The sequence below is a fragment of the Clinocottus analis genome, unplaced genomic scaffold (genome assembly GCF_023055335.1).
Source record: "Clinocottus analis isolate CAN_PGR_092001 unplaced genomic scaffold, fCliAna1.0.p SCAF_24, whole genome shotgun sequence".
Lineage (NCBI taxonomy): Eukaryota > Metazoa > Chordata > Actinopteri > Perciformes > Cottidae > Clinocottus > Clinocottus analis.
The window spans coordinates 6419500-6432461 of NW_027175976.1; the positions used below are offsets into that span (position 1 = coordinate 6419500).

A 12962-nucleotide genomic window follows, 5' to 3' on the forward strand; every position below is an offset into this window, starting at 1 on the left:
TAGGGCAGCAATGTCTGGCAGCTGCCGGTGAGAGGATCACGCTGAGCTAAAGTGGGTTGACATTCGTGTGAACAGGACCAAACGTGATGAGTCCACACCCAAGTCCTCAGAGGGATTGGTGCATCATGGGTGCAGCCATTCATGCAAGGTGGTGCGAGACGAATACACACACTCACGCACACACACATATATAATCAGCACACGGCGCGTCCTCCAGCTTCATGGCTAATTAAGTGTGTGCGTGTGTGTGTGTGTGTGTGTGTGTGTGTGCCAGTCTGGTCCAGGGAGAATTCCAGAAATAGATCATGCACAGTGAGACTGTTTTCCTCTCTTTTATTCCTCCAAAGGGATTTTACATGGGTTTTCATCTCCCATCCAAAGGAATAATTGCATGTTTGAGCGCCTCAGATGTCTTTTTTCCCTTGAGCTCAGAATATACACACACATGGATCAGGTGCCCATGATTACTAAAAATACATGCACATATAGAGAATGTGTGTGTCAGTAGTCGCAGATTGGTGTGCAGCCGCGATGCATGTCAATTCCATCCTTTCCTCTCTCCTCCCTTTTTTTTGCGCCTTTTTCGTTGTTTTTCCTCCATCGCCTCATCCTCAACACCTCTCTCTTTCTCTCTCTCTCTCTTTCCCACTCTCTCTTTCTCTCCCCTCCTTACCTCTGTCTCCCCCCTCTACCCCGATGCGTCCTCCTCCTCCTACTCCTACTCCTACTCCTCCACCACCCCTCTCTGTCGCTCTGCTTTTTATAGCCATGTCTTCCCAGGGCTCGGCAGCTACAAAAGCCTTTTCATGTTGCCACTATAATTACAGCCTACACACTTGCACACACACACACACACACGCACGCACACACACATACATACACGCATGCACACGCGCACACAAACACAGGAGAGCGGCAACGGCAGTGTGTCTTTGTGTCTGCATGTGTGTGCGTTGGGTGTGCGCTCTCCGCATGTGCTGTTATACACAAAAGGGTGAGCTATTTTTACCTCTCTCCCTCCCACCCCTCGTCTCCATCCCCCCACCCCCTCTTCATCCCTCTCCGCTGCTGCTGCCAGCCACATTTGCTATGCTGAGCACAGGCAGTATCAGTCGAGCCCCACCATCCCTCCTCTCGCACACCGAACTCGCACACAAGCACACGGGAGCTAATGAAGGCTGCTCCCTTCGGCGTCCCCTCCGATTTCGGGCTTCTTTCAGAGCGCCTCTGCAGCCGAGCCTCTCCGACTAATTTAGCAGCTTGCTCTTTTCGCTGGTCATGCAGCGGGCAGTCGCTCAGGTGGCGGTAGCCGCGGCGCGGCATGCGCTCGCAGCCCTGCAGATGACCTAAAGCCCGCCCGCCCGCCCGGACTGTGGTCTCGACCGCCTGAATTAGCACGCTTTTGTCGCTGGAAGCCCGTCTCAATGTTGCGGACCATATTTGAAGCGGAGTGTGCTCTCTCTCCCACAGAGGGGATCCTGGGGAAGGAGCAGCCGCTGGAGGTTCTGAAGACGTCGGCGCTCAACCACATCCCAACAGGTTGGACACTGTGTGTGTGCGTGCGTGTTTGTGTGTGTGTGTGTGTGTGTGTGCATGAGCTTCTGTAAACCAAAGACAGTGCGTGTGTGTGTGCGTGTGTGTGCACCTACGTGATTTCACTATTAACCACATCCTGTGCAACTTTGCATGCATAGGTGTTGTTCCGAGAATGAGTCCGATTTCCATTCAGTTCCAATTATCAAAGTGTCCTCACTTTAAATAGCACCCGTTCACGGCTGACCCTAATTGCTCGTTGATTTTAATAAGTCCAAAGGAGAGTCCACGCTGACTCCTGTACGTTTTAATTCATGCAGTGCCATTTTGTTGAATGGAAATACAGCCGCCTGAATGTTGGCGCTCCGCTCGTGAGCTCATGTGAAATTGTTGTCGAAGGACTCGGGAGGAATGGCTGCCAAAAATATGAAGCAAAACAAAACAAGTAAATTGTGACTGTCTTGGTGATGTGTTTGCCGCAAGAGTCCCCGAGGCGGGAGCAGAGATAGTCCCAAAACAAATCAGAGCTTTCCTTTTTTTGAGCTTGTGGACTGAAAATATACATCTATAAATAAAAATAGGTGAAAATAGGCTTCTCTCTCTCCAAATTCCTATCTGCTGCAAGCATTGTGTCTCCTTTGCAAAGGACACTGTCAAAACATCACAAAGTGTTGCACCGTGTTTACAGTAGCTTCCTCCACCTCCAGTCCATACAAACAGTGGCAGGGGGGACGAGGAGGGAGCAGAGGCGAAGCTGTGTCGAGGCGAGAGTGCAGAAAAGAAAGGGGCACAGATGGAGATGAGGTAATCTGAAGGAGGAACGAGTCCGAGGTAATATATGCATAATGTATTATCTGAGTCCATAATGAGGGAGTTTAAATTGCTCTGTTCTTTTCATTCATCACCGCGGAGAACCATTTTTGATTTCCCCCCGCCCCCCTTCAAAAATAATGGAAATAGTAGAAGTGTGATTCATAATTTACTGCCCATGCTGCTCTTTAGCTCCTCTGATGCCACGGAGCGGCGGGAAGCTGCTGTTCAGCACTCTGTTGCTCTGGAAGAACAAATGAACCACAACTTCTTCCTCACTTTGACCCAAAGTACCTTCTTTCTCTCCTCCCAAAACCTTGTTGTCGGGGGGTTATGTTCTGCGCGCCTCAGGCGAGGCGGATAAAATATTGAAATTCGCTGGAGTGACTTCATCGGATATTCTCAAAATCTGTTGTCTTGGATACAGAGCTGACGGGGAGCGCGCGTGACCCCGACACTTTGGACGCGCACCTGTTTTAAAAGCATTCGCGCCGCCTCCCGTCCCTCCACCAAACAGCGCCGGAGCAAATGCAATTGTTGCGTCATTAAAGTGTCGAACGCTCCGTCGTCTCATGTTTACGTACTCGTATCCCGGCGGAGGAAGCGTGCAGCGCTTTCTTTTGGGATGCAAAGCGGTGGTCGCCGGGCCCTCTGGGAGCTTCATAGCTCAAAGCAAACACCCGCGTTTGGTTTCTCACGCAAAGCAGCACCGGTCGTTTGCAATAACTGTGCTCAGGACGCGTTGAGCCATTAACCTGCACCTCACGACAAGCGAGCAGAAGACTGTGGAAACGACAACAGAAAATAAACAAATGTTCAACCGTCCGTTGAATCATTGAACTCATTTATCGAGCAAACATGCAAAAGTCTTCTCTGTTGTAAATGTTTGGTTTTGAGCTGTTGGTGAACGGACAGTTTCTACTTCCTCATATTTCACCGACGCGAAACTGGAGAGTTGCAGCAGGTTCACTGACCAGCTGATGATGTTCTTAACTGGCCGATTAACCGGTTGGTCAGTAAAATGTTTCGTCTGGAGCGCAAACTTTGGACGTTGTCTACAAAATGACATAGAACTGTGAAGAATTAAAGATAATGTCTTCAAGTGTTGTCAGACCAGCTGTCCAAAACCAAACCAGGAACCAAAAAAACCATTTTTTGTGTATATTTGACAACAGTTCTTCATCATGCATGGACTCAAGATTGGAAATGGCGCAGCCGGCGCTCGACTCGTCTCCAGTATAAACACTCACAGGCCTGGGCACGTTCCTGCACGTACTGCACCTCAATCTCAACCTCCACCCGTCCCCTCCCCGTCAGGCTGCGGCGCTCCAGACCGTTGCGTGACGTCAACCGTGGGCCGCGACATGTCTGAGCTCGCTTTCGGGCAGAACAAGGTCCCCCCCTCCTCAAACCCCCCCACTCCCCACCCCGTCAGCGTCTCGTTCTCGCTCCTCAAGAGGTCACAGCGATCACAGTCGGGCTTCTGCTGCAAGCTCAAAACCAGGATATGCTTGTCGAAAACCAAGAGTTTGGAGGCAGAACTCTGTGATAGAAAGTAACGTAGGCGGATGTTCACGCAACCCACCCTCAGAGACCAATCAGTAATCGACCGCAGCTATTTTCCACCGTCAACAGATGTGCTACTTGTTGCCACTCATCTCGCCCCGCTGCTAAATTCACTGTGAAACCCTGTGCAGAATATCTCCTCATGTCTGTCATCGCTTTGCATGCATAAAAAGAAGGGGAGGAAAAAAAAAAGAAAGAAGAAGATCTGCCGCTCCAAACAGCTCGGCTCGCCTCAGTGTGACGTCTATTAAGCCTAACGAGTGTGGAGCTCAGGCAGTCGGACCGCGGGATATACACTCGGCGAACCGAGCCTCAAATCAGAGACGCCAGGCCTCTGCATTGTCTGGTATTAATAGATCTGCAATTGGAGCCAGAAGAGTTGTGGAGTGCGCCGGAGGGGTTGTAAACAGATTGTGATCCGTTGCAGGGAGATGGAGGGAAGAAAGGTGGGAGGGAGCCGCTGAACAGGGGAAGGGTGCAGAGCGGGGCCGGAGGACAGGGCACGAAGGAGGAGGATGGAGAGGAGAAGAGGTACCTGCTGGGAGGAAGAGAGGTCAAGGAGGAACGGTTCGGCTGAGGGAAGAGGAAAAAATAAAAGGTTCCAGAGAGTGGGATGAAAAAACATTAGGATCACGATTTCTGCGCGGTGGAGCGGGGATCCAGCCCTCATGCCTCAAATATGTTCCGTATCAAACCGAAAGGAAACTTTGAAGCGCTCAAAGGAAAAGGGGCGAACAGGAACAGACGCAGACAAAGTACCTGCTCCTGTCAAACTGATGTTGGCTCCAGGTGAGCTTGTCAGTTGTGTTCGACTCCCGGAAGCTCCTCCGGTCCCCCGCCAGACGAGACGTCTTTGTTTTTCTCTTTCCTCCGAGTGCCCCCATGCCGGCTGCTATCCGGCACACATCTGTGAAGCGAGGTGCGTGTCTGAAGGCACCGCTCGTACGCAAAGACGCCGGGTTGATCTTCACCAGGTGCATCTCATGGGTCGCGACAGTTTTTTTTATATCCTGCCATGCGATTTACCGGGTAGTTTAGTGTGCGTGTTTTGACCTTTGAGGGACCGTTCTGCAGCCGTCGAGCCTTTTATTGAGCTTGACCTGTTACAGCCCTGCAACCAACGATTGTTTTCACCATCGATTCGTCTCGTAATGATATTCTAGATTACTGTATCAACTGTTTGGTCAAAAAGCGTTTCAAGACAGTGAAAAATTGGTTAAATTTAAATATTAAATTGCTTAAATGTGTCCTGTTGACCGTGTAAAACTCAAAGATAATGAGTGTATGATGAATTAAGACAAGAACAATTTACAAATGTTGCACTTTTGCTTGAAAAAATACTGAAATGGTTCATTGGTAATCAAAATCGCTCGACTAACAAATTGAAAAATCAAATATTGTCTCACAGTTATTCTCATTTTGCTGAACCATTTATTGCTGAAGATTTTCTCGTGACAAAATAAAAATGATTCAGCGAATGCAATATAAAGATATAAAAAGAAGTAAATGGTAAAAAGCCTGCAAATCCATCAAATCTGCAGACAACAATCATGTGAAAAGAAAAGGAAACACACATAACAAGTCTCTCCAGGTGTGGGCATGCGTGGACACACAAAACATAACGTTTGTGAAACAAATGTCAAAATACGAGACCTGTACTGTAAGAATGGGGCGCGGGATTACAGTAGCAGAGTTGTGTTTAAAAAACAACAACAAACCATTATCCAACACTAATCCCACATTATTATTTTTTTCTGATCCTCCATCTTGTGGTTTTATTTGTTTGGGAAATGTTGGCAAATTCCAGGCCAGGAATTTGAGCACTGGGTATTAAAACCACATGGTTATTATGGGGGAGTACTGAGGGGAGGGAGGGAGGGCAAAGGACACGTGCAGTTGAGTGGGTCGCCTGCAAGGAGGAGGAGGAGGAAGAAGAGGAGGAGGAGGAAGAGGCCGGACATATTTGATGCACTACAACCGGCGTGGAGGGTTTTCCTTGGCCTTTAGAAGCTAGGGAAGCAGGTCGAGGGGGGGAGAGGAGAGAAGAGACACAGTGAGTGAGAGAGTGCTGTGTGTGTGTGTGTGTGTGTGTGTGTGTGTGTGTGTGTGTGTGTGTGTGTGTGTGTGTGTGTGTGTGACGTTAGTTCCTGGAAAAGCAGAGGGCTGCAGAATAAACAGGCTGCATGCCTGAGACTGCCCTGTGATGTCACCACTGGGCAAGCGAGGGATGAGGAGAGGGGAGGAGGGAGAGAGAGAGAGAGAGAGGGGAGAGGAGAGAGACGCCCATCGGGTTTAACAGGAGAGGGGATGAAAGGAGGAGCAAAAAGTGTCGGAGGTGAAGAGCAAGAGGAGAAGTCAGATGAGCAGCAAAGGGAGCGAGATGTCATTCGCCGCAATAGACTGAAGGAGGTGCAATCATAAGGGGGAGAGAAGAGGCTGTTGAAAAGAGGAAGAGGAGGAGGAGGAGAGCACCGATGGGTACGTTCAACGACACCGCCGATCCCCGTCTCTCTTTCTGCAACTCCGGCGGAGAAGCGGCGCGTTTGTGCACGTCACCATCGTTGTTTGTGTTGTGTCAGGGATTCAATACCCAAAGAGGAACATTTTGTCCGAGGACTGTGTGTGTGTGTGTGTGTGTGTGTGTGTGTGTGTGTGTGTTTGTGTGTGTGTGTGTGTGTGTGTGTGTGTCTGTGCGTGCATGCACCCGTTTGTGTGCATGAGTTATGAATTTGCATGCCTTTGACAAGTGCAGCTTTTCTGTCACAGTCACATCGGCGCGGTCCTTTCTTTCTTTTTCCTTTCACCTCTGACGGGAAACGGCCGGCGTCCTCTTTTACTAAAACTACTCTGAGATTAGAATTAATGACCCCACCGAAGTCACCAGTCATGGTGGACCCTGAAGACTTAATACCTTGGCTGTTTCCAGCCTACAGACTTCTTAACCGTCATGCACTGAACAAACTGCAGAGTGACTCATACGTATGCAGGTCAGAAATCGAAATATACACAATAAGTAATATTTCGATATTTCTTTTCTTCGGATTCCAGCGTCTTCCTGTCAAAACTCTCTGTTCGTGTTGTGAAATGATGATTCACGACGTGGAGGAGTCACTCTTTCCTAACGAGCTCTTTCCTCTCCCCTTCCCTCGTCGTCTCATCAACTGCCAAACTTGAACCGCCGTCGCCTCTGAAATGAGCGCGCGGCCGGAGAACAGCCAACGACGAGGGCGTCGCTGCATTTCATTAAAAGATTGGGCACCTTGTTAGTCAGATTCACAAATAGCGAAACACTCCAGGCTCCTTTTCGTGGAAGGAGACCAATAGTGTAAGAAAGAAGGGGGGAATGAAAGAAGGCATCTTATGACGAGTGAAATGTCAAACCTCATGTCCCGGGGGTTGTAACGGAGAGACTGATTCTCACTTTGGAGACATTGTAAGCAGATTAAGAGAGAGTGCTGACTCCTGCCTCACATGCTGTTGTCATCCGCCACATGACGGCAGACCCTCAGGGGCCCGCTGCATGTTGTTACTCTGGGAGGAGGGTTCAACCGGCTTCGGGTGCACGGTTCCAGTCCGTCTGCAGGGAGGACGATGTGCAGAAGAGAAAGGAGAGGAGGATCCTCTGTGAATGCTTCACTTTTCAAACATGGCTCATGTCAGAGAGGGATGCGTCGTAGATCAAGCAGGGCTCGACAGATTGCAGGAAACTTGTGTTTTTATGATCACCGGAGCCTCCTCACACACTTCAATTTGTGCGATTGTGTCCGTGTGGGTTGAGTTCAAGCGACGTCCCTAAAAAAAAAAAAGGAGTCCTGAGAAATCCCTGCAGGTTTTTAGGCACAAGTGTCAATTTGCCGCTGGATAATGCTCGCTGTGTACTTCCCTCATGTGAGCGGTTTGTTTGGTCGTGTGGCTCCGTAACCCTGATGCCATGAAGTGTGCCAGCGGCGGCGTGTTTGCCTCTTTATTAACACAAAGTATCTCTGGCTCTCGCCGCGCTCTCTGTAAACATGTAGGTAAATAATCAGCCAATCGGCTCTCTGTTTATTTGGATTTAATGGGGAGGAAGCTGCGTGATTGGAGGGCTTCCTGTGCTGTGATTTGTGGGTGGCTCAAGGTCCGCACCTCGCCGGGTCAATGCAATCTTTGTCAGCTGTCGACGGGCCCCGCGTGGAGCTGCAGCATCAGTCAAAGTTTTTTTTCTTCTTCATCGCTACGGATGTAAAGCTTTTATTGATTCCCATAAGAAGATTATGTCATCACCTCTCCGACAAAGAGGTCAGAGGTCAGGGTTAGCTTTGGAAAACCACTCTGCTGTCACTTAGAAAAAAGAAATAGAAGATGATCACCACCACGGGGGACTCGAAGCTGCTGTGAGCGCCGCAGATACTAAAGATTTAGACCTTTTGTTTGGTCGAATAACAGTCAATACTTGACACATGATAACATCGGTCATGTTGCGCGTGGCTGTAAAGGTCTTTTTATTATCGGCTGCTGTTTGTGTGTTTAGGTAAAAGCATTGGCTTCAGTTTGATGGCAGTTTTATTCTTCACTGTCAACCGAAAGCATCTGTTGAATCAATGCGCACACAATAGTTTCTATGCAGCCGTGTGTTTTCCTTCTCTAAAGCTGGTAAAAACTAATTGATTCAAACTCCAAAGCGTTGAAATGCGTTTGATGCTGATTGGCGCCAACAGGTATCTTCTTCATATCGCTCATCCCCGAACGTTTTGAAGAGCTTTAATTTAATCCCGTTCAGCTGCACAATGCTTCTCCTCGCGGTTGTAAACACCAAGGTGCTTTTTAGAACCACTGTTTTGTAGTTTCACGCGATCGCAACGTCTGTGCCAACGTCTGTCCGTCTCCCCCCGCAGTGGACATCAACTCGGCGCTGCCCCTGCGTCTCCCTCCGGCCGCCATCCCCATGGACCTGCGCGTGGACCATCACCACCAGCAGCAGCAGCAGCAGCAGCAGCAGCAGGTGTGCTCGCTCTCCCCGCCCGGTCAGCAGTCGCCCGGCCCGGGCTTGCTGGGGGGCACGTGCCAGGCCGGCGGGGGCGTGCGCGAGCAGCAGCTGCAGCAGGAGCTGCTGACCCTGAAGCAGAAGCAGCAGATCCAGCGGCAGATCCTCATCGCAGAGTTCCAGCGGCAGCACGAGCAGCTGTCCCGCCAGCACGAGGTCCAGCTCCAGGAACATATTAAGGTATGTCAGTGACAGTACTCCAGTGTACTCCTGAGGTACTTGTACTTGTATTTCCATTTTACACTACTTTCTCCTTTCAACCGCCTCCTCAGAGGTTCAGTGTTGAGTTCATTTGACCTTCGTTTGGAAGGAAAATAGCAGCATCAATCGTTAAAGCTGTAGATTAAGAGCAGCCAACAGCAAATACAATTAAAGTAAAGAGTAAGCAGCAGCAGGAGCAGCAGGAGCAGCAGGAGCAGCAGGAGCAGCAGGAGCAGCAGGAGCAGCAGGAGCAGCAGGCACGCGGCCCAAACCTATTTAAAACTTGACTAAACAAAGCAGAGGCAGCTCTTGATTTAGTCTTCTTCTTCATTAACAGACTACCCTCACCGAAAGAGAGCACCTCCGTCAGCTTAAAATCACTTTGCTCTGAGCGAAGAGGCAGCGGAGAACAAGGGGGGGGGGGGTTGGTTTGGCTTCTTTTGCTTCACCTTCAGCGACGGATGCGTTTAGATCCAGGACCCCTGTGCAAGACGAACTTACCCAGCCTTACTTTGAACGACGCAGGCGTCTCAATAAGCAGGTGTTTGGCTCCTCAGACCATAACGGCGCTTTGAGTCAGACTTGCTTTACATGTTGAGCGCCGGATGTTGAAGCTGTGACCGTCGCGCGCGTCGCTGTAGAAGTGACCTGGAAATACAAAGTGAATCTAGATCAGCACGCCCACTCGGGGAAGCTCTAATACATCGGGGGCCCCCGACAGCTCCTGTGGGACTTAAATGTCATATAAAAATATTCCAGTGTTTGTTCTTTTGTAGAATATTACTGCTCGTACTATGAATTGCATCACATGCAGATTCAGCTGAAGTACTTCTTCTTCTTCTTTTTTCAGGACTTAGAATCAAATGTCTAAAAATGGATTGTGGGGGCAGGAGATTAGATCGCAGTGTGCAGGATTACATTAGTTTGAGTGTAACGGTTTTAATTCCTCCTGTGCAACTTGGTCCATACAGGACGTCTTTCTTTCTTTATGTCTTCCTTCTACCATCTTGTCTTTCCTCCTGTTTTCCTTCCTTACTGTCTCCCTGTATTCCTTCTTTCCTCTCCTCCTCGTTCACTGATTTCCTGTCTTCTTTCTTCTCCCTCCCTTTCTCTGCCTTCATTACTTCCGTCCTATTTTTTTCTAACTGGCCTTCTTGTTTGCCTTTTCTCTCTATTTCCTCCTTTTCTTCCCTCCTTCCTGTCCTTAATTTTTTTTTAATGTTTTCCTTTTCCTGCTCTCTTCCTTTTGCTTTTCTACATTTGTGTCCTTCTTCATTACTTCCTGTCTTCTTTCTTGCCTCATTTCTTCTTATGGACCTTCTTGTTTTTCGTCTTTCCTCTCCTCCTTTCTTCCAGCTTTCTCCTCTCTTCCTCTCCCTTTTTTCCTGTCTCCTTTCCGTCTTATCTTCTGTCTCCTGTCACCCTTCTTATCTTCCTTACTGTCATCTTCTCTTCCTTCCTTTAATTGTGTCTCTCTTGCTTCTTTCCTCTCTGTCCTTCTTTCCGACTTCTTCTTGTCCACTCCCCTTTGCTTTCTCTTTGGTTGCTCTCTTTCTCTTTTCCTCTCCTCTCCTTCATGTTTTTGTTCCTCTGGTTGCGTCCCGTCTGTCGGGTCGTCTTGTGACACTGAGGGATGAGTGATGGCGTCTGAAGGGTCGTCCTGCCTGTGGTGGGGCTGCAGGACCACTCAGGTGGAGGCCAGTGACGCACAGCCTGAGCAGGGAGGCCCGGCCTCAATCAGCCCCATTCACTGCCCCTGCGGACACACACACACACACACACACACACACAGGCATTAAAACATACACATCCTCTCAAATGTCAGCAAACACACACTGACACGATGCCCGGTTTAGAGCTACACACACACACACACACACACACACACACTTAAATGTCTGCAAACACTCACATTTCTTGCATTTTGACAACAGGGAACCCTCAGAAAGTGAGAGCTATCATGAAGCCCTTCGGAGTATTAGTCATCTGTGAGTACATCTTTGGTCCACTGAGCCACAGGGGTTTTGGTTGTGTGTGTCTGTGTGTGTGTGTGTGCGCATGTGGACGTGCGCATGTGAAGTTACTTTGAGCCTCTCCACTCTCAATCTCAAACGTTGATTGAAAGACAAAAATGGAGGCCCCCGTGTTGGATGCCGGCCAGAGAGCCGATGTGCTTTTCTCACGAGCCCCTCCTCACCTTCCTCTCACCTTCAGCCGCTGATTTATTCACAGACTTGTTTCCAACATTTGATTTTGCCCTCACTGTAAACACAGGAGCGTCTGTTGAAAAAAAAAAAGAGAAGAAGTTGATTACATGCAGTTATGGCGAACTGATCAAATATTGCCATTGGGTGTGTGATGATAAGGGGAAGAGGAGGGCAGAGCGACGGGTCCTTGACGCGTCAGAAAGAGGTCATTATGGAGCTGGCTGAGTGCAAGCAGAGACAGCTTGCCTATTTATTGTATATTACAGTGGCATTAAAGAGTAATTGGGACTCTTGATTTGGTGCCTTGAGTCGAGGAAATGTATTAAGACGGTGAAAGCAGCTTTCAGTTTGCATCAGCGGCATTTAATTGATGTTCTTATGCACAGTGACTCATTCAAGGACACTTCAGTGAAACGAAGAGGTGTTTCAGAGCACATTTTGGCTTTTACGCAGACATTATTTGTGACCTTTTTGGTTACAGGATGAACCGTTGAGTCACAGCCAGGTTGTTTTTTCACTTCATTGAAAAGGCCTGAGGTTTTCTTTTTACATTTAAAGTGATGAACAGATTCTCCTCTCTTTCTCTCCCGAAGTTATGAAGGAAGTGAGCAGATTGGATTATGTGTCTTGCTGAAGCCTCAGCCCCAGTTAAATTGTTTATGTTTATTTAAAGGCTCGCGCTTGGGGCATGAGGTTTTTATAGGATTGCAAAGGTTTTTATTTTATTGCTTCAAACAGCTGTCAGACTTAATTATTTCAGATGGTAACTTACCAGGAGTGGAATGTAAATTGATGTTTAAAGAGGAGAAAGTAATGAATTAATTACATTTAGATTAGAAAACTCGAAGGATCTTATCTCGCAGCTGAGAAGGGTCTCCTGTTGTGCTGAGTTCGCATAAAGTTTGAATATAAACGGCTGCATGTTGAAGACGTTGTTCTGATGCTTCTCCCCGCAGCAGCAACAAGAGCTTCTGGCGTTGAAGCACCAGCAGGAGCTGCTGGAGCATCAGAGGAAGATGGAGAACCACCGTCTGGAGCAGGAGCTGGAGAAACAGCAGCGGGAGCAGAAACTGCTGCTGCTGAAGAACAAGGAGAGAGGACAGGAGAGTAAGTACATGCAGGAGATGGCACTTTGAGGAAGCGCTGGAGTTTGTCCATCAGGCATCTGATGGACAAACTCAAACTGCACATATTCAAGTACAAGAAAACACCCCGAAAAAATACATCCTAATTCAGGTCGTTTTGTTTTTCTCTCAACTGTGCAACATGTATGTCACACATTAAAGAGCAGCAGCAGATATCGGAGGTTACCGTTGGAGAAAAGACTGCAACAAGTTGCTTTTTTTGGGACCTCCGCAGACGATAGACAAAATAGTCGCCCCGTTCCTCCCGTTTAGGTTCAAATCGGTTGAAACGGCCGTTGGGCTCCACAGTGTGTGTGTTTCCATTTTGCTTGGAGAACCTGTGTGTTTACTGTGGTTAAACGAGCTGCGTTAGCCGGTGGCCTTGGCGGGGGCTAAGCCAGGTTATTACCGCTGCCTGCTGGATGTCTCTCAACAGTTCATTGAAAGCGAGTGGACAGGAGTCCTTGAGAGTAGTTTACACACTATATGGAAAGTGGT

At 48.6% G+C, this 12962-nt stretch overlaps 1 protein-coding gene across 7 annotated transcripts in view; it reads left to right on the forward strand.

Moving 5' to 3' along the window:
• The window catches only part of LOC137793858 (histone deacetylase 4-like), a 58797-nt gene that overhangs the window by 23614 nt on the left and 22221 nt on the right, over nucleotides 1-12962 (forward strand). For 5 of the 7 annotated variants that reach the window (XM_068590239.1, XM_068590241.1, XM_068590238.1 and 2 more), the window contains exons 3-5: nucleotides 1471-1539; nucleotides 8784-9112; nucleotides 12297-12447. In XM_068590239.1, the coding sequence (XP_068446340.1) occupies nucleotides 1471-1539; nucleotides 8784-9112; nucleotides 12297-12447 (549 nt within the window). Of the gene's footprint in view, nucleotides 1-1424; nucleotides 1540-2120; nucleotides 2338-8783; nucleotides 9113-12296; nucleotides 12448-12962 lie in introns of those variants that run through there. The other 2 variants (XM_068590236.1, XM_068590242.1) reach the window with 2 other exon arrangements.